Genomic DNA, 23303 nt, shown 5'->3' with positions numbered 1-23303 from the left:
GTACCCACGCTATGTGTGGACATCTCACAAAATCCCCCAACCACTGCTAGGAAGGGGGCTTCTGGGGCTGTGCTGCAGATAAGCAAACTGAGGCTCAGGGAGCCCTGAGGAAGCTGCAGAGTTGGGATTCAATCCTGAAGCATCCGGTCCCTAAGCCACATTGTCCTAAACACCTCTGTGCAGAAAAGTCTACAGGGGCACCTTCTCTTGACAGATCTCACCTGCCACCCGGAGGAAAGGCTCTGAGCTGTTATGGACACCCGGACCCCCAGTGATAACACACCCAGTGTTCCCACCCATGTGCCTTGGTCTGCAGATGGGGCTGCCAGCCACCACCCCTTCCCCACACAGGAGACCCCTCCTTCGAGAGGGACAGTCTGTCCCCTCCCACCATATCTGGGTGGCTCTGTGACTTGTCTGAGCAACACAGGATAGCAGAGGCGACACTCATCTTTCAACAGCTTCCACCGTGGCTCTGCTCTGGAGCAAGTGCACGCAGACAGAGCCCTTGTCATGGTGCCTCAAGTGTGGCCTAGGGGCCAAGGTTAAAGCTCTTCTAACCACATGAAGACGGTACTCGCCTCTCCCATTCTCGCGCCCGTGAACAGTGGAGCTTTCCAGACGCGATGAGACTTGTAAGATTATAACAGAATAAACCCAGAAGTAGATATAAGGATCTAGCTCATGAGATCTGCAAAAAGTGAGACCATTCTTGTCATGCTTTTTATTCTGCAAAATATAGTTATTTTTTCATTGAAAAAAATTTTATGCTAACATACGCTGGGTTTATTATTCTTTTTAAAGAATTAAAGAATATTTTTTACAAATTCTTGACTTTAACTTCTAATATGATAAATGTTGATAGCTATAACCCATACAAGCTCCATAATTTTTAAGACTGTAAGGAGGGACCAAAAATCTGAGAACCCTGCTCCAGAGTCCACGTGCAGAGAGGCCATATGGGGAAACTGAGGCCCCCACCCATCAACCCACAGAGTTGGGAGAGGTGGTGGTCCTCGTTTGGAGGCACTAAGTTCTGGGGTTCATTTCACAGCAACGGACACCACCCAAAGCCCAAGCTGAGAAACTGCTAAGATAGGCCCTAGAAGAGAGACACGTTTATCTGGCACAGTTGGGCCAAGTACGGTGGACCCCAGGACTGGATGTGGAACACACACCCACACCCTGGCTAAGCCGCCTACACTACTGCAGGGAGTCCAACCTGCAAGCCACTGGGGGGGAGGGGGCCTCTTCCTGCCGCCCTTAGAGGACACAGCCAAGGGAAGTAGGGGCTGACCACTCCTCTGGGTGTGGGCAGCGCAGGCTAAGCCCTGACACTGTGGCACTCCAGAGCTGCCATGCTCTCAGAGAGAACAGTCTGCTAGCCCAGGGACAGCCTGGTGCAAAGGCTGGAGGGGAAAGGTTTTTGATCCTAAGGGAAAAGACGGCATATAGCCCTGCTTTCCAATGTCAGCCGGCCTTTTGGAGGAGAAGGGGCATGCCTCTGTGGGAGCTCCGTGCCCTCACCCTACACAGAAATGCTCAATTCACAGTAACCAAGAATCACCATCAGAAATGCTCAAGTAGGGGCGCCTGGATGGCTCAGTCGTTAAGTGTCTGCCTTCGGCTCAGGGCGTGATTCCGGAGTTCTGGGATCGAGCCCCACGTCAGGCTCTTCTGCTGGGAGCCTGCTTCTTCCTCTCCCACTCCCCCTGCTTGTATTCCCTCTCTCGTTGGCTGTCTCTCTCTCTCTCTCAAATAAATAAATAAAATCTTTAAAAAAAAAAAAAAAGAAACGCTCAAGTAACACCAAAAATTGCCACCATAACCCAACATACCAACAACATTCCAAACAAAAAGGTGCGATACGTCGTCGGTCGTGACTACACACCACGCTATTCCTGGGACGTACCCAGGAACAGCTACAGGAAGGAAAAGAATGAATGTCCCACCCCAGCAACTGTGCACTATCAGCTCTTTCAAGCTAGCAAAGGAAACAGTCTTCAAAGAGAAAGGAACCAGAAGGTGACAACGTGAATGTGGCCACAGACCAAAGCCACACGGTTCCATGCAAGAACAGCACCACAGCTCCCACATGGCCTGGACACCGCACCCACCACCACCTCCTCCTTCTCTAAGCTTCCACAGTTCACTCCTCAGTTTCGATTGTTCCTACTTCCATGTTCCCAGGCACGATTCTACAGAGCAGCACGCACCATGGACGGGTGTGCCCCAGCCAGGAGAAATCCTGTACAGGAAGAAAAACAAACATGGGGAGACAAAGAGCGGGAGGCACTCCCGCCAAGTCAGACAGGAACAGCACTCACCTCCCCTTCCACACAGGCTGACACCGGCAGGAGGAAAGGCACACACGAGTCACCAGCGGGGATCAAGACCAGCTCCCTGACTAGCTCCGTGTCCACATGCCCGAAAAAAGTGCAGAGAGTGCCTCACCGAGTACCTCACTTGCCACTTAAGCACGTTCACAACAAAATCAAGAGCGTGGGGTTTGGCTGTGCCTGAGTTCCAGGACCACCACAAGGGCGATGCAGGAAATGCTGGGACAATAGAACACCAGCACAGGCATCCCCACTGAGGCCTCCAACACCCATCTTCCCAAACCACATGGCCACAGCGAAGGCCACGGCTCCCTCGCACAGGAGACCTCACAGCTGACGACGGCCCCCGCTGTACCCAGGGAACCCCTCCCAAGCTGCGGCTAGCTGTTAACAAGGTCGGGCAGCCAGTGCCCCAGTGCCGTCTGGCTTTTCCAGGACTCTCGGCAGTGGCACGTGTGGTAAGAACAGCAGCACAAAGGCCAGAGGCAGGACACCGATGAGGTCGGAGCTGGGCCCTCCCCAGCTGATGTCTCCGAAGCACTTGCAGTGAAGACAGGATGCCCTGCCCAAGGCCAACAACACTTCCCGCCCAACCACCCGCTCCCCCACAAAGCGTTTCTGCAGCACCTCTGGTGAGTTCCCGTCCTATCTCGCACAACTTCGAGGACATCCTGCACAAGGCTTCCAGGGGACCCTCCAAGCACGGGGACAAATGAGAAATGAGGTGCTGCTGAGAGTTCCCGGGTACACAGGGCTCATCCCACGAAGGGGTCCATGTGACTGCTGCTCTCTTCCAAGGGAATGTGAACGCAAATCAGCCCCAGGCAAGCACCTCAGCAGACCCAGGCCCTAAGGACTGCCTGGGTGGAACCATCGGCACAGCGGCTGTCCCTGGAAGGGTTCCACAGTCACAGCTTCCAAGGGGGTCGACAGCCAGAGGACACTTTTGCCACTTATGCCTCCGTGCCTTTGCACAGGCCTGGGTCACAACATTTCCTCCTTCTTACTTGGAAAATTCCTAGGCATCTTCACATAGGAGCCAACTAAGCGCCCCTGCTCTGAGCCACCCTGTCAGCCTGGCCTCCCCACTTCCAGTTCGACCTCATTCACTCCTCCGTGCTCCGTTCCCCCTGTGTCCGTGGCCCTCCTGTGCCAGCCTGAGAAAGCAGAAGCTGTCTCCTTGATCTTGGAGGTGCAGGGCCAGGCCCACGACACACAGTGAATGCAGTCAGGACCCGGCGGTCTCCTCAGCTGAGGACGTGGTACAGCTCACTGTGGGAAAAGGCTGGGTCAGAGCAGCATCACTCATGACGGGCAAAAAGTGGGCACAATCCAGATATCAAAAGAGAAGCAAAGCATGCAGATCTCCGTACCCTGTAATATCATTTGGCAACGAAGAGGACTGACGGTGGATATGTGCACAACACGAACAAACTTTTTAAAACATTATGCTAAGTGACCCGGTCACAGAAGACCCCATTTTATGATTCCATCTGTATGAAATGCCCAGAATCAGCAAATCTGGAGAGAGAGAAAGTCTATCAGTGACTACCCAGGGGACAAGGAGTGACTATTGATGGACACAAGGCTCCTTTGGGCTGATGGAAACATTTGCAAGTTAAACTGCGTTGACAGCCACACAACCCTGTGATTTCACTAAAAGTCACCTAATTGTTATACTTAAAACAAGAAACCTTTATTGTATGTAAATTATCCCTCAACGAGGCTGTTAAAAAGAAGTCTAGAAACTCAATCAAGTTCAGTCGGGGCATCCTCACAGTTGGGTCTGTCAGTCCCAGGCAAGGTCCTCCCCTGAGGCAAAGTGCAATGACAAAGTCGTCAGCACCCCACGAAATGCCCACACAGGTACACACACACAGGATTCTATCTCCTTCAACTGAGCGCAAGATTCCTGAAGGCAAAGCCAGACAGGCCAGAAAGCCCTGCAGCCATTTAGAAATACCTGCCCGCTGACCAAGAGCACCAACTTCCATCGCGCTCCACGTTCAACCGCCAGCCCCAGAGGTGGATCTCCAGCCAGAGCCAGAGAGCTCTCAGCTACATACCTCACCCACCTCACCACTGCTCCAAGAGCAGTAGGGCAGCGGCAGCCCCAGGAAGGGGGCTGGTGTGTGCCTGCCCCTTCCCTGGCTGCGGGCCCAGGATGGAGGGTGCAGGGAGGGCATGTCCCTGCAAACTCCACCCTGTCGGCCCCACCCAGGACCCATGAGAGGGCTGATCTGCTCCCCCAACTCCGAAGTGGGAGGAGGTGCATTTCCTCTTCTACATTCCCCGATGCTTGGAAGCTTCTGGACTGTGCTTTGTTGGGTAAAAATTAAACTGCACTTTTATCGTCTGCTCACAAATGCCTGTCACTGCCAGTAGAGAACAAGACAAAAGTTTTCCCCACGCCACCACACACTGTGCCATGGGGCCCCTCACAGTCTTGGGCCACATGGAATCTGATGCAGCTCAGGGAGCACTTCTTTTGGGGCTCACTTCCTTCCCACTGGCAAGGGCAACATCCTGTCATCAGCTGTCCAGAAGGGAGCTAGCCAACGACCGAAGACACGGCCACACAAGTGGTGACCCTTTTTCAAGTTAGAAATTACTCTTTATAAAAAGTAAGAAAAATTACCGTACACCTACTTCAGCAGCCAGCTCCAAGCCGAGCAGAAGGGACTATGGTAAAACACACGGATGCAAGCTACACATCACAGAATTCTTCTCCAAATAAGTCTCAGCAAACTCCAACAGCAAGCTGTAACATGCTGGTGTTATTCTTGGCTTCCCCCGGCAGGTTTCCTGCAAGACCTCCCTTTCCTCAGATAAGGCCGCCTGTGTTACTCAGCAAAGCACTCTCTGTCACAGGGAAGTGCGTCCATTCGCTGCTCTGCTTGCGACAGCTGTCAGCAGAGAAGGCGGGAGCCGTATTTGCTACTACAGCAGAGTCCACACTGTCACCTGAGATGAACCAATGCTGAGAAACTCTTTCTTTAAAAAAAAAAGAACAAAAACTGTTTAAAACATGAGAAAACCATATTCCAAACTACCTAGGTGATAATGGATAATGAACGGTGTGATGTCATAAACAATAATCAAGAAATAGTCAAAAATAACACACTTCCTCAATTCTTCCAGGTTGAAAACCAGCTAGAGTTAATGGCCAACTAAAGCCCCAGCACTGATCACACAAAAGGCGCCTGGCAGGGCAAGCTCCTTCACCTGCCACTGGCTGGCTCTCCTCAAGGAGGGTCGGACCACAGGCAGGCAGAGCTGGGGTCTCTGCTGCTCACTCACTCGCCCTGCAGCTGGAAAGCAGAGGCCTCAGCCTCCTCCTTTCTACAGCAGATGCTCAGTAAACATGTGGGAGGGACAGAGGGCACGGGTCCTCCCAGCTCTCACATCCCGTGATAACACCTTGAAAAGAAGCTCTGGAGGAACATCACTATTTAACAACTGAAATCCTATCACTTCTGTTTAAAAAGGGCAGGGGATTCACAATTAAGACACTGTCAAAGGATTCATAATTTACAATGTCCACTGTGCAATCCGCTAAAATTAGAAACACACCAAGATAACCAAACTCCGTCCTCATCCCTCTTTTGAGATCTCTGGTGTCCTCTGGAACTGCCTATCTTATAGCCAGGCAGCAGTGAAGGCTGCTTCCCGTTCCAGGGCCCACGGAAGCAGCAGCTCCAGGCCGTGTCCCTTTCAGAGCTGTCTTCCTCCAGCACCTGGACCGCCCTCCTCAGCACAGGACCCAGGAGGGGAGTGCTCTACTGACCTCACCCAGATGACTGCCTGCTTCCCAAAGTCTTGACAAGGGCCTCAAGAATCAGTCCCTGGTAAGCCTAACTGTGGGGTTATCTCTGGATATTCACAATGATGACAGTAAAGTCCACAAAGCACAGAACCCAGTCTGTTTAAAAGACTGACTGCTGGTCAGTTTTCAGCACAGAATACCTGCTTCTTCTGGACAGGAACACCCGATAATCACACACAATCTCACCATCAGCGGCCTCCTGAACAGCCCCGGACTTCCGACACAAAGCACGGGGAATTCAACCCACCCAATCAATAGTCTACTTCCCTGAAACAGACCCCCTGGGAAGCCAGGTGGCCTCCAACACAGCCCGTCCCAATAAAGGCAGAAAGTGTCTATGATTCAAAATAAAGCACACACAGCTGCTTGCACACTCAGTGCCTGTGGGTTCAAAGGCCTCCTACAAAACCTACCTCAGTACTCAACAGTGGCCAATACTCACCAATGCCAAGCAGTGTGCGAAGCAGTTTCCTCGAATACCTCGGTTTACCCTTCCAGAGCCCTACACTTCCCATTTCACAAAAGACTTTACAAGAGCAGGTCTGGAGACGTGCAGCAATCGCCTCAAGTCACAGGGCTAACAAGCAGCGGGCTAGGACGGCAGTCAGCCTCTCCCAGAAGCCAGCTGAGCAGCGGCCCCACGGTGGTCCTCCGAAGCGTGGGCACACTGCCCTGAGCCCCGCACTCTGGCCCCAGGCCTGCCCTGGCCACGCTCCGCACTCCTCCCTGGCCTCTTGATCCACCCCTCCCTCGTGGGCTCACCTCCCCTGGCTTCCCTTTCACTGGCCTCTAGCCAACCTGCAGGCCAGGATGGGTCTGACCCATCTCCTCGGTTATCCTGACGGCACCCTCCCCTCTGCCCTGCGCCGTGCAGGCACCCGCCGTCCCCAGAAACAAAACGTCCATCCGACCTTGCGCCTCCCTTCCAGGACTTCAGCGTCAGACAAGCACGTCCACCAGCCCCGGGGAAACGGCAACAGCTCCCCACTCGCAGACCAAGCCCCTGGGTGCCCTGCCCTGCCGGGGGGGGGGGGGATGAAAATGAGAGCTAAGCAGAGCCGGAGAAGGACCACGCCGCTGGCGAGAAGTGCCTGCCCTTCTCGTTCCTCAAACACAGAAAAGTTTTGACAAAGAGTCCCTTGAGTCGGAGCAACTTTCCGAAGACGACGTGACGTTTCACCTTTGCTGCTCTAGTTTCCAGCAAGCCGCACACACGGCGCACCGCAGGGAGAGCCGCCCGCGGCTGCCGGCCCGATGCTTCCTTCCTACTCCACCCTCCGGCCCGCCGCCCGCGGTGGACGCCTCGCCCGCGGCACCCTGCCTCCCCTGCAGCCTCGCCCCGAGCCCCGCGGCCGTGCCAGCAAACTTGGGCCGTCCGGCTTCTCGTCCTCGCTTCCGAGGAACTGTGCCCGGCCGGCGTGAAAGTTCTTTCTTCCAGAGCCAGTTCCCCGCGGCGCCCGGCGAGAGCGGCTGCCGCCCGACGTCCCCGGCCGCCCGACCCCCGGCGGCTCTGCGCGGGCGCCTGTCCTGCCCAGGTCGGCCCCGGCCCCGCTCCGAGCGGCTCGCGTCTGCGACCGCGTCCGCGACCCCGTCCCCGAGGAGACGCCCCTCGCCCGCCCAGCCCACTCCGCCCCGGCCCGACGCCCTTGACCGGTGCCGCCCGCAGCGCGCCCCGCGCCCCCCACCGCGGCCCCGGCCGGCCCGCCCGGCCGCCCAACTCACCCCATGAGCCAGTCCATGGCTGCTCGGGGCCCGCCGCCCGACACGCTCGGCCCTCAGCCCGCGGCGGCGGCGGCGGCCGGAAGTAAACACTCGCTCGCACACTCCCACACGCGCGCCGCGGGCGCCGCAGGAAGTGACGCGACCGCGCGCCGCCTGCCGGGAAACGTAGTCCCGGCGGCCTCCGCGGCCCCACCAGCCCAACCTGGATCTTGAGCCGGGCCCTCCTCTCCGGCCTCCTCCACCTGTCCCCCTTCCATCACCTCCCCCCACTTCCCGCGCCCCGCTTCCGGACAGTCTCCTCACGCCCCGGATGTCCCCTCACGTCCGGTCCCCTCACACCCTAGCTGACCCCTCACACCGCGGATGTCCCCTCAAGTTGGGATGTCCCCTCACACCCCAGAGAGTCCTCTCACGCCCCGGATGTCCTCTCACATCCCGGATGTCCCCTCACACCCCAGAGAGTCCTCTCACGCCCCGGATGTCCCCTCACATCCCGGATGTCCCCTCACATCCCAGAGAGTCCTCTCACGCCCCGGATGTCCCCTCAAGTCCGGATGTCCCCTCACATCCCGGATGTCCCCTCACGCCCCAGACAGTCCCCTCACGCCCCAGGCTGACCAGTCACACCCGGGCTGGCCCCGGACTGTCCCCCCATGTCCCCCGCACCTGCACGGTGCCCCTGTGCCCAGTGTGCCCCCCTCACTCTCGGAGGAGCCCTTCAAGGGTCCTGCTGCCGCCTCGCCTGCGTGCAGACTCGGGACGGACGGTGGGCCGCCGGAGAGCTGGAGGACCTCTGAGACCGGGCGTGGGAGCCCTGGCCTCTCGGGCGGGTCGGAGTCCCTGCCCTCCCGCCGTCCCCACAGCAGAGCGCCCCGGGACACGTGCCGACCCAGACGTCTGGGGGCTTCCCCTCCCCACGGAAGGAGCCAGCCCGGGGCAGAGAGGTGCGGCCTTCGGGGGCGGGAGCCGTCCTGGCGGAGAGCGGGCAGCAGGGAGCCAGAGCCGCCGTCCTCGGGTTCTCGGGGCGCGGGGCACGGAGCCCCCGCTGGAGCCTGGGCGCCCTCCGACGCCGCGGCGGCCGGACGCGTGCAGGCGGCTTCGAGGAAGGGGCAGAGCCCGCCTGCCCAGGACAGCGTTCTCGGGAGCCGGTGCCAGGTCGGAGGGGACGAGTGGAGCCGCCGCCCCGGCCCCCGTCTGCCCCTTGACGGAACAGCGCTCTCCCCACACCTGGGCTTCTGAGAAGAGCGGGAAAGGAAAGTTCCGCGCGCCCTATGCACCTGCCCCGTCTATCCTTGAAACGCGGCTCACCCTCTCTGCCAGGCCGCCCGAGGCTCGCCGGTCCCCGCCAGGATCCACCGAGATCTCTTCTCCCTGTATGGCCTTCGCGATTGAGAAGCTCGTGGGGTGATATCGCAGACTTTACCACCGACCATCTGATCAAGCAGCGAGGAAAGACCATGGAAAGAAGAGGACGATTCGCTTCCTGTGGAATATCTCTGAGAGGAAGCGCATGCAGATGGTTCTAGGGACCTCATCTCTACAACCGGTCGAGGGGCTGCGGTGGATATTCGTGCCTTTGCCTTCAGCCAGCCGCTCCTCGAGTTGCATCTCCACCTAGTACAGTGGCCCAATCATCGCTCCCCGGGCATATGAGCTCTGGGTGTCCCGCCTGCATCCGGCCGCCGCAACCATCCATTACCTGGTACTCTGGGCATCGAGGTCCCAGGAAGCGCTGCAGGCTCCGCCCATCTCTCTTCCTGCCCCCACTGTGTACCAGCAATCCTACATCCCCTCCAGAGTCTGGGGGTCAGATCCCCGCTCTTCCACTTACTGGCTGGGTGACTTGGGATGAGTTGTTTAATGTCCCTGTGACTCAGTGTCTTCGTGTAATGGGAATAATAATGTTGCCAAACGTGTCATAAGAAATTTGGTGAGGTCGCAGGTGTAGGCTGAAGGTGAGGAGGCAGGAAGTAAGACGAGGCATATCAGGAGTCTGACCTACCCGCTCATGGCAATTTACCTGGGCTCAAGGTCGGTCCCCTTTCCCTTGATGATGGTGTATCGCTGGGCACACCCCACTTTATGGCTCCATGTCGCCCAGTCCACAATGGGCAGTTCAGATCACATGGGCATGTGATAGCCTGTGGTCTAATATACAGTCTGCACTGGTGCCCAGCGGCAAGCTGAAACTTGCCTCTCAAGAATCACGATTTATGTTTTAAGAGGATATGGCTTTGCTCCAAAGCCCTGGGGCCCTCCTATCTTTCTCTCGTATGAGAGCTCGCCGCCGTCTGCACCTCATCAAGCACGGCTGGACCAGTGGGCTCCTACGTGGCGGGTGGTGGAACCACTTGTGCTGCAGCCACGGCTAACCCTTCCCAGTCTGGGGCACAGTCAAAGCCGGTCTGCTCTGCGGCCCCTCGCTAATTGGATGAGAACAGCACGATCGGTGAGCACCGGTCAGAGATGGTAAAGGGACCGCCCTGTGTCCAGAGCCTTTCTCCTCCTCCATTTTCTTCTCTCCCTCTTCCTTACCCTCCCTACTTCCTCTTTCTCCCAGCTTCCCATACACAGGGTGGCCAGTGAGGTGGAAGTAGAAGTTGTCAGGTGGCTTCCAGGAACTTCCTCTCCACCCCAAGCCCTAGTCCAGTCTCTTGGTTTCTGCTGAGAATAGGCAAGCGATGGCCAAAGATCCTGCAGCCATCTCAGGCTGTGAGGCACGCTGATGACAGCAGAGCAGAGAGATAGAATTGAGGTTCCTGCCACCACTCTGGAACATCCACAGCAGTCCCGAACTTCTTGCCTCTGGACTTCTTTTAACTGAAAAAAATCTCGGTTAAGCCACTATTCTTTCCTGTTTCTGTTACCTGAAGCTAAAGGCAATTGCCTAATTGATACAATCATGAAAAACGTATGTCTTCTTCCTGGTATTAAGATGATCAAGGTATAAAAACTTGTCCTGAACTTTGCAGAGGAGGTCGTGACATTCCCAGACCACTGAGCTCCCAGAAATTTCACGTGGTGTGTTCAGGTTCCTAAATTGTCGGGGGCTCGAGCCCTCCGGCGAGCAGGTGTATTTTATCAGTGTCTGGAGCATCGCTAAGTTCCGGGCTCCGTGGCCTATGGGCAGGACGTCATCACACGGTGCAGTGGTGTGAAACCCCGAGGCACGCCGGGGCCGTGAAAATTGGTGTGCGCTGAAGTGTGGTGGAAAACATCAGCGATCGTCTGACCCTGTGGCACCGAGGTGGAGGCACATCACTGGTCTCGCCAAAGGCCAGCGCACTGCTGCCGGCTTCCCGGTTTATGGGATGGGGCGGGGCGTGTCTGCATGACCCACGGCGGGATAATAAGTGTGCTGACTCGCTCCAGGAAGGGCATTGCATCTGGAGGAAGAGCCGCGGTAGGAGTCATCATGTTTTTAAACTTGCAGTAACACACGATCCATCACCGACACGCCTCCATCTGCTGCACGGGCAACGTCCGAGAGTGACGGGAGCCTTGTCCTCTGCGTCTCTCAGGTCTCGGATGGTGGCGCTCACCTCTGTGACTTCTCTGGAGATGAGGTGCTGCTTGCAGTCTATTTGAGCAAGGAGCTAGAAATGTAGGATTTTCAATTAGCCCTTCCTGCCTGCCATTCCTTCATTCATTTGCCAAATAAGTACCACGTGCCGATTACGTGCCAGGAACTCGTAACGTGCGCAGGATACGGTGGGTAGATAGAGCAGGCAAAATACTACCCCCATGGAGCTTACGGTCTACTGGGAGCAGGCAGGGGATGAAAAAACAGGAAGAAAGACACATAATAGGTCAGACATAGTCACACAATGACAGGGACACGGAATGCGGGCTGCCCTCTCTCCCCACGACCTCAGAAAGTCAGGACCTGACTTGTAAAGAGGGTAATTGCAGATTAAATTAGTCAGGATAAGGACCCAGAGATTAGGGTGGGCACCTAACCCACTATGACAGGTGTCCTTATAAGCGGGGAGGAACGGAGAGCACAGAGGGAAGGCCGTGAGATGAGACACAGAGAGAAGACAGCCAGCTTGCAGCCGGGAGAGGCCTGGGCCCCATCCTCATCCACAGCCTCAGGAGGCACCGGCCCTGCCCACACCAAAGATTAAGGTTTTCTGATTTCCAGAACTGTGAGATGACAAATTTCTGTTGTTTTAAGTCACCAAGTTTGTGTTACTTTGTTACTAACCCTCGGCTCCAGTCCTCAACCTCAGCTCATTCACCAGACCACTGCCTCCTGCCCCGATTCCAAGGGGCTGTACCAGCCTGGAGTTCCTGGACTGGGAAGCGGGGCTGGGTTTTCCCAACTATGCTTTGCTCCAGATGGGGACCTGCAGGAATCCCCTCAAGGAAATTGTCCTCTGTCATGGGGTGGAGGATGACACTTCGGCATAAGGGTGAATGCATGGCCAGGACGCGGCAAAGATGAGTCTCCCCTCCATGGCTGACTCCCTGCTGGGCCCTCTCTCCTCCTTCACTGCCTCTGTCTCGACTGACCCTGCCTGTCCCGCGGGCTTACTCATCACCCTCCAGTGGGCCCCTCCCCACAGTGTGGGTCAGTCCAGAGCATCCCTTCGTGGGGCTCAGCTGCCCTGCCAGAAGGCCTTGGCACAGGGCGGGCCTCGTGACACACACTGTCCTACACTCTGGAGCTGGAGAACAATGGCCCCCTCTTGCCTCCTGAGCTGGTCCCTTGGTACAATCCCAAGTAAGGCTGAGGGTGAGCGACAGCCGTGCCGGGGCAGCAGGGAGGACTAGCCGAGGGTCAGCATTTGATTGTCTGAGAAGCTTGGGAGTCTGCTTTGGGAAGGGTACTGCGGGACACCAATCCCAGGAGAGCTTTGGTGATTGGTGGCCCCCTTGTCTCTCCTGAGGCATCAGCAAACACCGCAGGCCCTACAACGTCCTCCTGCAGACCCGCGGCGCCCTCCCGCAGACCCGCAGTGGCCTGGCTGCCGTGTCTGGCCTCCTTAACTTACACCGCACACCATTTGGGCAGTGCCTGCCAGGCAGGAGAATGAGGTTCTTAGAGGGGTGGGGACTGTCCAAAGTCCCTCAGCGGGCTGGGGGATTCCAGAGCCACCTGCTCCCAAGCCCCCCATCTTCCCACTCTGTCCTGCTTCCCAGTGGGGCTCTCCTCCCCGGGGCTTGAGAAACAGTGGACGTCGGCCCCTCAGCAGAGCAACCTGCCGAGGGTCTCTCCAGAGCAACCACAGCACAGTGTCCTTGAGACTGCCAGCCTTCAGCCCCTTCCCCTGCAGAGAACAGCAAGCCCCCTGGGGGTGCATTTGGCTTAGGTGCAGAGGGGGAGGATCCGTGTCCATGGGGCAACTAGAGCTCAGGGCCAAGACATCGGTAGGGGTGCTCATACTCAATACCACCTGGGATCACTTTTGGGATGCTAAGCAGCAGCCGGGCACCAGGCTCCTCCAGGTGGGGGCCCTCAGCTCCGTCTTCCAGGTGCGGCTCCGCAGACTGGTCCATGTTACACCCCGGGAGGCAAGAAGCCCAGCTGCTCCAGCTCCTAGGTTTCTCACCCTCCCACTTCACACCTTCATTCCAGCTGTCCCCTCCTCCTCCTCCAGAGCCTCCTCCAAGCCTCCCTCCCCAGAGCATGCAGATGACTGCAGCAGCCAAGGTCAAAGCTCTGGCCAGCAGAGACCCCCTGAGAACCAGTGACGAGCGGAGCCTCTGCTCCAGAAAGCCACCTTGCTTATCCTGACCGACGCGGCCAGTGCTTGAAGAAGAGTAGGGCCTTTTACATTCATGACGTCACTGTCTGAAGGCTCCTCGTTATGCTTAAGTTCGGAGGCTGTGCCAGCGCCTGCCCTCCCCTTCCCCCCCAGACACGGGCTGTCGTTCCGGGGACTTGCGTGTGGGCAGACTTAACCGTTGTAAAAACCGGACTGGGATTTGGGTGGGAGGCTGTAGTAGTCCCTGGGGCTGCTCTAAGACATGACCATGAGCTGTGTGGCTGCGAACAACAGAAATGTCTTCCTCCACAGTCCCCACGGCCAGAAGTCCGCACACCTCCATCCGTCGGTGACTGCCAGCGCTCCTTGGCTTGTAGGCACCTCACTCGCTCCGGTCTCTGCCTCCCTCCTCACACCGCCTTCTCCCTTGGTGGGCCTGTGTCTGCCTCCAGACCACCCTCTTTTTATACGGACACCAGTCATTGGATTTGGGCCCACCCTCATGGCCTCAGCTCACCTTGATGACCTCTGCAAAGACCCCTTTTCCAAATAAGGTCACGTTCACGGGTCCCAGGGATTAGAACTTCCACATATCTTTGTGGGACATGTAATTCAAACCACAACAGGGGTGGTTCCTTGATCACATGACCCACAGCACACATGACACACCTTCCATTTTATTGTTTGCTCTGCCGTCCAGCCCAGGTCGGCAAGAAATGACCTCACCAAGATAAGTGTCTCCGTATAAGTTTTCACACATCCCATTAGCAAATGGCCCCCAAGACCAAGATGTTCTCCTCCAAATTATTGCTGCCTAGGACCCCACGCCCAGCGCTGCCAGGTCTCCCAATTTTTCAAAAGAAGATGAACGTGCGGGGCGCTCAGTCGGTGAAACGTCTGCCTTTGCTCAGGTCATGATCCCGGAGTCCTGGGATCGAGCCCCACATTGGGCTCCCCGCTCAGCGGGGAGCCTGCTTTTCCCTCTGCCTCTGCTGCTCCCCATTTGTGCTCTCTCACTCTCTTTCTCTGTCAAATAAATAAATAAAATCTTAAGAAAAGAAGAAGACGACGACGACAGCGTGAGGGTTTGCCCGACGTTTCCAGCTTGCTGCGGCGCTGGTCTTCAGCCTTCCGCCAGCACTAGAGATCGCAGCAGGAGCTGCCCTGTGGAGCAGGGTCAGTGACCACGTGTGAGTTAAAGGACACCCTGGCCCCCAGCACGGGCAGGAACCCGGACGGCTCCACAGGGGAGTCTCAGGCAGGGCACGGAGAGCGAGGAGGCGCTCGCTCTCGGGTTGTGGTGGCTGCCTGGGTGCCTCTCTTGCCTCACCCTAGCCTCGGCCCTGGCCCCAGGACCCCCATTCTAGACCAGAGTTCAGAAAGGGAAAGTGAGAAGGTGGGAAGGCTCCGGCTTGCAGAAGATGCGTTATCGAGCCAGCCTCCCGCCTCCCGGGGATCCCGCCTTGGCCCCGCTTCCCTGGTCCGGCCTGCCTCCCCTGCCTCCCGTACCACCTACCCCGGGGGTCCCACCCCGCCTCTCCTCCCAGGGGATCCCGCCTCCCTGGGGGTCCCGCCCCCTCCCTGCCTTGGGGAGGTGCCCACCCCGCCTCGCTTCCCGGAGAATTCCGCTTGGGGGGGGTCTTGTCTCCGATCCGCCCCTGGGTTGTCCCGCCTGGTTGGAAGCGCCAGTGCTCCCTCCTCCCCACAATGTCTAGTCCTCCTTACCTCTCCCGGCAATCCTCACAACTGTCCTTCCAGACGCAGATGAGGCCCCCTGCTAGCTCCCGCCCCCAGCCCCACTTCGGGTGGAGAGAATACCTGGAAGGCCGAGACCACTTACCCAACCCCACAGGGTCACCGGCAGGCCATACCTCCGGGCAGGGAAGTCACCGACCCGCTGGGTTAGGAGCTGCCCTTCCGTCTGTGCCCAGTAATGTGGGAAACAAAGGCAAAAGAAAAATTATTAAATGTCTTTACTACCTGCAGTCCATTGACAAGTCCTTGAAACAGGCAGAGTGACCTTCCTCTCGGGACTCAGCTGCCTCCGTGATGTGAATACTTTGCTAAGGGCAAAAGGCAGTCCTAGCCTGAGCTCCCCCTCCGCCAGGATCCTGTAAGTCTACTTTAATGCATAAAAGTTCCTTTAGAAACTTCCTTTATCTCTAAACCCCCCAAGATACGTGTTGGCAATCATCCCTCAAGCAGATGGCCCACCGATACACATCTAAAGGGTCTCGTGACTAAGGTTTTATTAGACGGTAATAAATGACATTTTCCCAGCAACAGCTAGCCCCCTCCAGGTCCTGGAAACCTTGCTTCCAAATTCCTTAGGCACTTATGCTGTCCCTAACCCCCTCCCAACTTGAAAGTATATAATGGGCCCCTCCCCATGACCCCATTGCAGCTCTTTCTGCCCTGTGCTTCAATGAAATCACCTTTTTGCATCAAAGACATCTCAAGAATTTCTTCTTGGCCATCGGCTTCGAACCTTAGAACCTTATCGTCTTTCCTGTATCACCCACCACCCATCCTGCCGCCTCTACCCCACAGGGGAACGACCTCTCCTCCCTGGCTCTGTGCTGCCAGCCGTCTAGCAACCCTTTCCGAGGTGTTGACCCGGTCTGCGCTGTTTACCCTCAGGACAGAATTCCATCCTTCTCCCCACATTAACCCCACTCTGTGCCCCAGAGAGCACCTGGCCCAGGGTAGATGCCTGGTCAATAAAGCACTTGTGTTGCTTGAATTATTAGGCTATCTCACATCACAGGGCTTTGCACTTGCTGTTCCTTCTACCTGCAGTGCCCTTCCTTCTAGAGAGCTTCTGCTCATCCCTCAAGGCCTCTGTCAAACGCCCCTTCCTCCAGGCACTACTTCCTTCAAGTAGTGGCATTTCCTGCGCAGACCTGTCACGGGAACCACTGATATCACCGTGGTGGCATGCCAAGTCGTCCCTGCCACTCATCTTCCATTGTATTGGGGGACTGGGGGAGCTTTGGGGGTGAGGGGTCTATCTTATGCAGATCCCCAGCACCAGGGGTGCTACAATACATGTTAGTAAATTGAAAAAAAAATCACAAAATGTGGGAGCAGCAAATAAGGCAGTGCTGTTCTCTCCCTGCCCCACCCCCACCTCACAGACTGACATCGAGGCCCTGGGAGGGAGGCACTTGCCCTCCCTGGAGGGATTCCTGGGCCCTGTCCCCCTTTAGAGTCGGACTTTGTAGGTCTGGGTGGGGCCTCAGGATCGCCATATATCGGTGCTCCCGGGTGACCCTGAAAGGTGGCCGGGTGAGAAGCCCTGGGCCACATGGCCCCTGATGGCTTTTCCGGATCTACTTCTGATCTGCAAAGTCTCCAGTCAGCCTTGGAGGCCACCTGTGGACCCACAGCCGCCAAGCCTTGTACCCAGGCACGTTGCTGAGCAGGTCTGTGAAAGAGGGCTGAGGGGCCTCCCCTCATAGTCCTGAGGTGGGCGTGGGTACCGCCCTCCCTCCCTGCACTGACACTTGTTATAAGCTGAATGGCGCGCCTCCCAGAAAAGATAGGCGTGAGTCTGACTCCCAGAACCTCAGCATGAGAACTCACTTGGAAATAGGGTCTTTACAGATGAAATTAGTTAAGATGGTGGGTCCTAATCTCCTATGAGTGGTGTCCTTATAAAGAGGGGACATTTGGACATAGACACACACAGGGAGAATCCCACATGAGGTTGGAGGCAGAGAAGGGGACTCTCAGTTTTAGGCCCTGCTGGACAGCAGGGAACAGAGGCAGACCCCCAACAGAGGCGGGCAAGCATGTATGTCCCCTCAGCAATGAGGGGACGCATGCGAGGCCCTGCGTCTAGGGCTGGGGGACACCACTGAGAGCATGGAGCCCGGGGGCAGACCAGGGGAGGGGCACCTTCCAGGAAGAGAAAAAGGGTGCTTGTAGACAGCTCCTTGGAGGATGGGTGGGTGGCGGTGGGGGTAGATGGAACCACCCAGGTGAGAGGTGCAGAGGTGGGGGGACAGGTAGGAGTCAAGAACCAGAGCCAGTCCTGTTTACTAGGGCTGCAGGGGTGAGGGGTGGAGTGAAGGTGTGGGGCAGAGGAGACAGTTGGAGGCGCTGAGATCCAGCTAGACTGTAGACGGCACCCAGCAGCTTGGCATTTCCGGTCTGAAGGTCAAGGATGAACTCCGATACAGCTTGGGCTGTTGACTGCACAAGGGTGTCCCTGAAGCCCTGGGTGTGGCTGACCTTCCTGTGGGGCCTGGAGACCCAGAGCACAACTCGGGCAACTGACGGTGCCGGTGGTCCAAGGGGAGGGCCTCAGAAGAGGGGCAGGTGGGACCCACGGGACTCGAGACCGCCGGAGACCCAAACCCTGGCAGGTGGGCCTTGCAGGGGCTGGGGCCCCTCCGCCGGCTGCACCCCCATTCGCGGGCGCGGGCAGCAGATGGCGCTGCCGGGCTGCTTTCTGCCCTCCTGGCTCCGGGAGCGCGGGGTTGGGGGCCAACCAGGCCAGACAAGAGCACGAGGCCAGGAGGACGCACGCTGCGACCCCCGGGTCTGGAAGGCAGTCTGGGGGTGGGGGGACGCTCGGCCCTCCCTGCCCAACAGACGTTTGGCCACCTGGGGCCGGGACTGGGGCGCGGAATGGGGGCGCGATGGCCTCGGGCTCCGACGCGGAGCAGGTGCTCACCGCGCCCGCCCTCCACTCCAGGCCGGGGCCGGCGAGGGCGCGCGGAGGGGAGGGATCCCGGGCGAGCGCTGGCGCGGCGCTTTGAGGATGAAGGGCGCCGCGGCGGGCCGGGAAGGCGGGCGTCTGGGAGTGGGCGCGGCCCTTCCCGGGGTGAGCTCATCGCGAGCGGCGCGGCGCACCCACCGCGCCCAACCTCCGGACCCTCAGAGCTTGGGGCTGGCGGGCACTGCGGGCACGGTGGGCGGGATCTGGCCTCTGGGGAGGACGACCTGGGGGTCAGAGTACGGTGGGGGCACTTCTCAGGGAGCCCAGAGGCCGGCTGTTCACGGTCCAGCTGCGGGGCACGGAGCGCCCCTGTACCTGGGCTGACGTCACCGCCCATCCCGGCGGCCCCGCCCACCCCAGCGGGACCGCGCCCATTCTCCCACTGGCGGAGCACCCGCCTCCTTCTCCAGCTTCGGGGAGGGCGGGGCAGCCAACCACCTGCATGGAGAGATGAGGGCCTGAACGTCCAACGTCCCTTCCCCCACCCGGCCCTAATGCCCCCAATCCTGCCCCTCCTGCGGTTTCCCGTTAGGGCTGACTCTAGGGGACAGGCCTTATCAGAGGCGGTCGGGACACCCCCTCGTTCTTTATCAGCCCTAACGCCTGTCCCCCAGCCACCAGCTGCCCACTCTGTCTCCAAGGCTGACCCCCAACAGAGATCAGGAGCAGAGAGGGGCAGGCGCCTGGGGGGAGTGTCTCCGGGTAGGAACCTGGGCAGAAATCATGGTGGGGGAGGCCCTGGCTTTCTCCCTTTCACCTCTGGGCCACATTGTGGGGCCCCTGGACTAAGTCCCCAGACCCCCAGATAAATAGGTGGAAGAGAGAAAATACCGCCCCCCCCCCCCCGCCTCCCCATCAGCTGCAGTGTGTCCTTGGACAGTTCCGTGCCTCTGAGCCCAGAGGACATTCCTGCTGGACCTTGCAGGTACTGGCGTACCTAGTGGAGCCCCCTTCCTGCCCAGCCTGGGCAGGCTAGTTTCAGTCCCTGGAGTTGTGTGAACCGTGTTGGAGGGGGCTCCTGTGCTGGGGGGGGGGGGCTAAACTGGGAAGGGAGGAGGGAGAGGCACAGAATCTCATTCCTGCTGGGCATCAGGAGGGGGGGCCACTCAGCCTCCTAGGACAGAAGACAGGGAGCTGTGGCCAGCACAGGTCCCCACCCTTATCAATCAAGGGCCAGCGCCCCCCCCCCCCCCGCCCTTGGTTACTACCCCTGCACTGGGCAGGCAGGGTTCTGACTTCACCCTTCTTCCCCAACTGTTTCTGTATGCAAACACCCCATTAGACGGGCTGGGTGGGGGTGGGGCACTCTAGAACGGGGCTTTGTTTTCCTCCTCTGGCGTCAGGCACTCGGGCCTTTTCTCCTCTCCACGGGCTCCAGGAGTCCAGCCCCCTCCCCCTCCTCTTCCCCCACTTCTATTTCCAGCTCTCCTTGGCTATTTATAGCTACGTCCGCCAATTGCGTCAGGCTGAGTCTGGCTTAGGCCGGCCCCATGCCAAGGGTGCCACCACGCCCGCCTGGGCAGCTACCTGGCCTGCTGGGTCCCAGGTGTGCACACTGGGTGGGGTGGATCGCCCCCTGGCTGGGGCTCAGATGCAGCAGAGGAGCCAAGGGAGCACAGGAGCTGGGTTAGAGGAGGTGGCCCCTAATTCAAGACGGGGGTGGGGCGGGGAACCAACCTTCCCTTCTGCTCCCAGAACTACCCGCTGGGCTGCCCTGAGGAAGGGCCCCTGCTGCTCTGGTCTCATCTCTGGTATTTGCAAAGAGCCGGGGAGAAGGCTTCCATGGGGCTGCACAGGGTTGCCCACGGTGGCCTCTGCCTCTTCCCTCTGGAATGAAGGTCCCTCACGGAAACCCCAGTCTGCTCTGGTCCTATCCAACTTCAGGGAGCCCCTCTCCACCCACCCCTTTCCTGCCTGAGACCACGCCACTCCCAGCCCCTCTCCTGGTGGTCCCCGGGAACGGGGTCATTGCAAAATTTGCTCAGCTTCAAAAGGCTGGAAGGGCTCCCCAGGCACCTGCCTGTTGGCAAAGACCCACCCCTGGCATCACCCTGCCCTGTGGCCTGTGTGCGTTTGGGCAAGGGAGCACGTTTGTCTGTCCTCCAGCCCGCCAAGACCTCCTCAGGGCTCTGGGCACGGGCCCCCACATCTCAGCCTGGTGCTGTCCTGCCTGATGGAGACTAGCTCTGTTTCTGTCCTCGGGGTGGGGGGTGGGGACTGCTCCCTTCCCCTCACCTCCATTAAGCTACCAGCACCATCCTCAGGGCCTGGCCACTTCTTCAGAGATGACCTTGCGTCTGGAGACCCCCCCCAACCCCAGGTCCAGGAACAGATCCTGGGACTGCCTTGCTGGCCTAGACCCCACCCCCTGACAAAGGCTGAGATTGCTGCAGGGGGTGGGGGCGGTGTTTCGGCTGGAGGAGCCCTGTCCACTGGGAGGGAGAACTTTGTTTCCCGAGTGCTCATGCTGGCTGCACGAGGCACCCCTGTGACCCTCTGCTGGCCATCAGCCTGCTTGTCCAGGACCCCGCCAGCCTCTGTGCCCCTGTCTGGAGAACAGGACACCCAACTGCCAGTTTGCATTTGTTCAGACCCTTGGAGGCTCCATGGCTTCTCAGGAAGGAACACTTTTCTGCCGAACAGATGACCCCCACCACCCCCCTGCCATCCAGAGCCAGGCACTCTCCCTCCCACTGGACCTCACCTTGGCCAGAGGTAGCCAGCTTGCGCCTGGTCCCACAGTGTACAGCCCCACCTGCGCCGTTTCTCCGTGGCCCTAGCTGCTGTGTCCCCTGGCTACACATGCCCCAGCCCTCCAAATCCAACCTGGCCTTTAGAGGCCAACCCCCTCGCCCCAAGCCTTCCCCGGTGGCTTCTTGCTTCCCAGCTCTAAGCCCCTTTATGTCTGAGCAGGAAGGAGCCCGAGGGGCCACTGAGGCTGGCCCCTTCCAGGACACCTCCAGGGACTGCTCAGCCCGAATGAGCAGAGTCCAGAGATCAGCAACGGAGCCCACCCCGACTCTGCCCCGAGTCTGAGGGACGTTGGAAAGTCAGTTCCCCTTGTTAAAAAAATTCAACTGAATAAATGTGGAGATCTAATCGGCTTTATTCAAAGACCCGCGAATGGGGCAGCATCCCCCCTAACAGGTAGAAAGGAGCTCTGGAGAGTTGTACAGAATGGAAGGTTTTACAGGCAGAAGGGGTGGAGGGGACAAGGGAGCTGAAAGAGTGGACTGTTTCAGAAAGGTCACCTTCCCTTAGGGAAGGCAGGGATCTTATCCGGCAGATGACCTCACTGGTGCTGACCAGGAAATTCCAGACTGAGTCCACTCCTGGGAGAGGCTGAAACTGCAGTGAGGTTAGGTGTTAAGTCTCGATTTGCTGGCAGGGGGCTTGGCACAGGTGACTCCATTCTGGGCCTGTTGTCTCTCTTGGAGCACCTCCTCGGGCCTTGGAGAGGGTTGGACTGGGTCTCTGCAGTGGTGTCCAGCTCTGAGCCTGTGGTTTATACATTGAACATTTACTGATCATCTTCTAGAAGCAGGATGGGGTGCCCCACCACGGTCCAGTGGTGGGATGGAGGGAAGCACACAGCTGTATATAGGGTAGGCCAGCAGAAGGGCACTGTGCACTATGTCGGTACTTACCCACCTTCTTTCCCTCCCTCCTTGCCTTCCTCCCATCTACCCATCCATCAACGTCCTGTCCAGCCATCCACCTACCCACCCGACCACTAACCACCCAGCCAGCTTCCCATTTACTCTCCTGTCCACACATCTACACACTCACCTCTCTACCCACCCAGCCAGCCATCTCGCCCCCCCGTCCGTATCCCCTATTCACCCATCCACGCCCTCATCACCCATCTGCCCAACCACGTAACCCAGCCAGCCAGCCCCAGAGTGTAAGTGTCTGATGATCAGCTTTTTTGATTGGCAATGTAGGCGCGTGGCATTAAAGTCTGGATTGCCGTGGCATTCACTTGAAAGACATCCATCTCAATAAACACGTTGCCAGCTTCCCAACTAGATGGAGAGCCAGGCTGCCCCTCCCATGTTCCACTCTAGAAGGTCCCGGGTGACCTGATGACCAACTGCTCTAGAAACCTCACCCCCACCCCCAACTCCAAAAAGTTAGAGTCCGAGGTCCACGCTGCCTCCCTCTCTCCCTGAGACCGAACTCTGTGGCCCCAGGTGTGCATATGACCTCCAGGACCTGTGAGTAAGAAAGCTTCGTCAAAGCCCCCTGACGGCTGTTGCTGAAGTGTGTCCTGTCATCATAGAAAGGACCACCAGGGCCGGTCCCGCCATGACATCGGCCTCTGTGGGGAAATGCGGTCTGGTGGCCCACCACCAGTAGTTGGGGCCCAGGGGAGGGCCCGGGCATCCCCAGCATCTCTATCCATAGGTTGAGACCCACACAGAGCAGCCCTCTACTGACATGTGCTCACCCACCCAAGACCCATCAAGAGCCTAAAGCTCTTGACCAGATGGGGCAGGGAAGCAGGCAGGGTGCCCAGCGTTTACAGAAGACCCCTTGGGACAGGTACCAGACCGTGTGGCCGAGAGCAGGTGGTGGCGGCCAGCCCCCCAGTCTGCAGGTCTGGCCTCACCACCTGCTTCCTTCAGCCCGTGGGCCAGTTGACTTCCAGGAGCCTGGGCAACTGGGTGGATGGCATCCCAGCACCCCACGTGCATTCTTACACTGCCCGCAGGGGCCTTTGGCCTTTGGTGCCCCCAGGTCATCCTGGGCGAGGCGCCCTCACCCCGCTCCTGCCGCTGCAGGGGCTCACACACCCCAGGGAGCGGGAGGCACCACTGTGGTGCTCAAGACAGTCATCAGCTTTCTTCCAGTCCCTGGTTTTATGGACTCCAAGGGGCTGCCAGAGTTATAAATAGATGTTCTTGAGCTAAAAATAGCCTCGCTTTAGCGACAGCCCTGTGCTTCTAGTTTTCGGCCTCTTGAGGGCTCCTAGGGAT

General features: G+C 58.4%; 1 protein-coding gene across 2 annotated transcripts in view; it reads right to left on the bottom strand.

Moving 5' to 3' along the window:
• MOB2 (MOB kinase activator 2) overlaps positions 1-7987 on the bottom strand; it is a 78856-nt gene extending 70869 nt beyond the window's left edge. Inside the window, exon 1 of one of the 2 annotated variants that reach the window (XM_026482892.4) lies at positions 7888-7987. In XM_026482892.4, the coding sequence (XP_026338677.1) occupies positions 7888-7904 (17 nt within the window). In that variant the 5' untranslated portion in view covers positions 7905-7987. Of the gene's footprint in view, positions 1-4988; positions 5314-7887 lie in introns of those variants that run through there. The other variant, XM_048215724.2, reaches the window with a different exon arrangement.
• Between the last annotated feature and the right edge of the window lie 15316 nt (positions 7988-23303).

Source organism: Ursus arctos, unplaced genomic scaffold, assembly GCF_023065955.2.
Source record: "Ursus arctos isolate Adak ecotype North America unplaced genomic scaffold, UrsArc2.0 scaffold_23, whole genome shotgun sequence".
Lineage (NCBI taxonomy): Eukaryota > Metazoa > Chordata > Mammalia > Carnivora > Ursidae > Ursus > Ursus arctos.
Note: the sequence above shows the minus strand (reverse complement) of the source record. Positions and strands in the feature narration are given on the sequence as shown.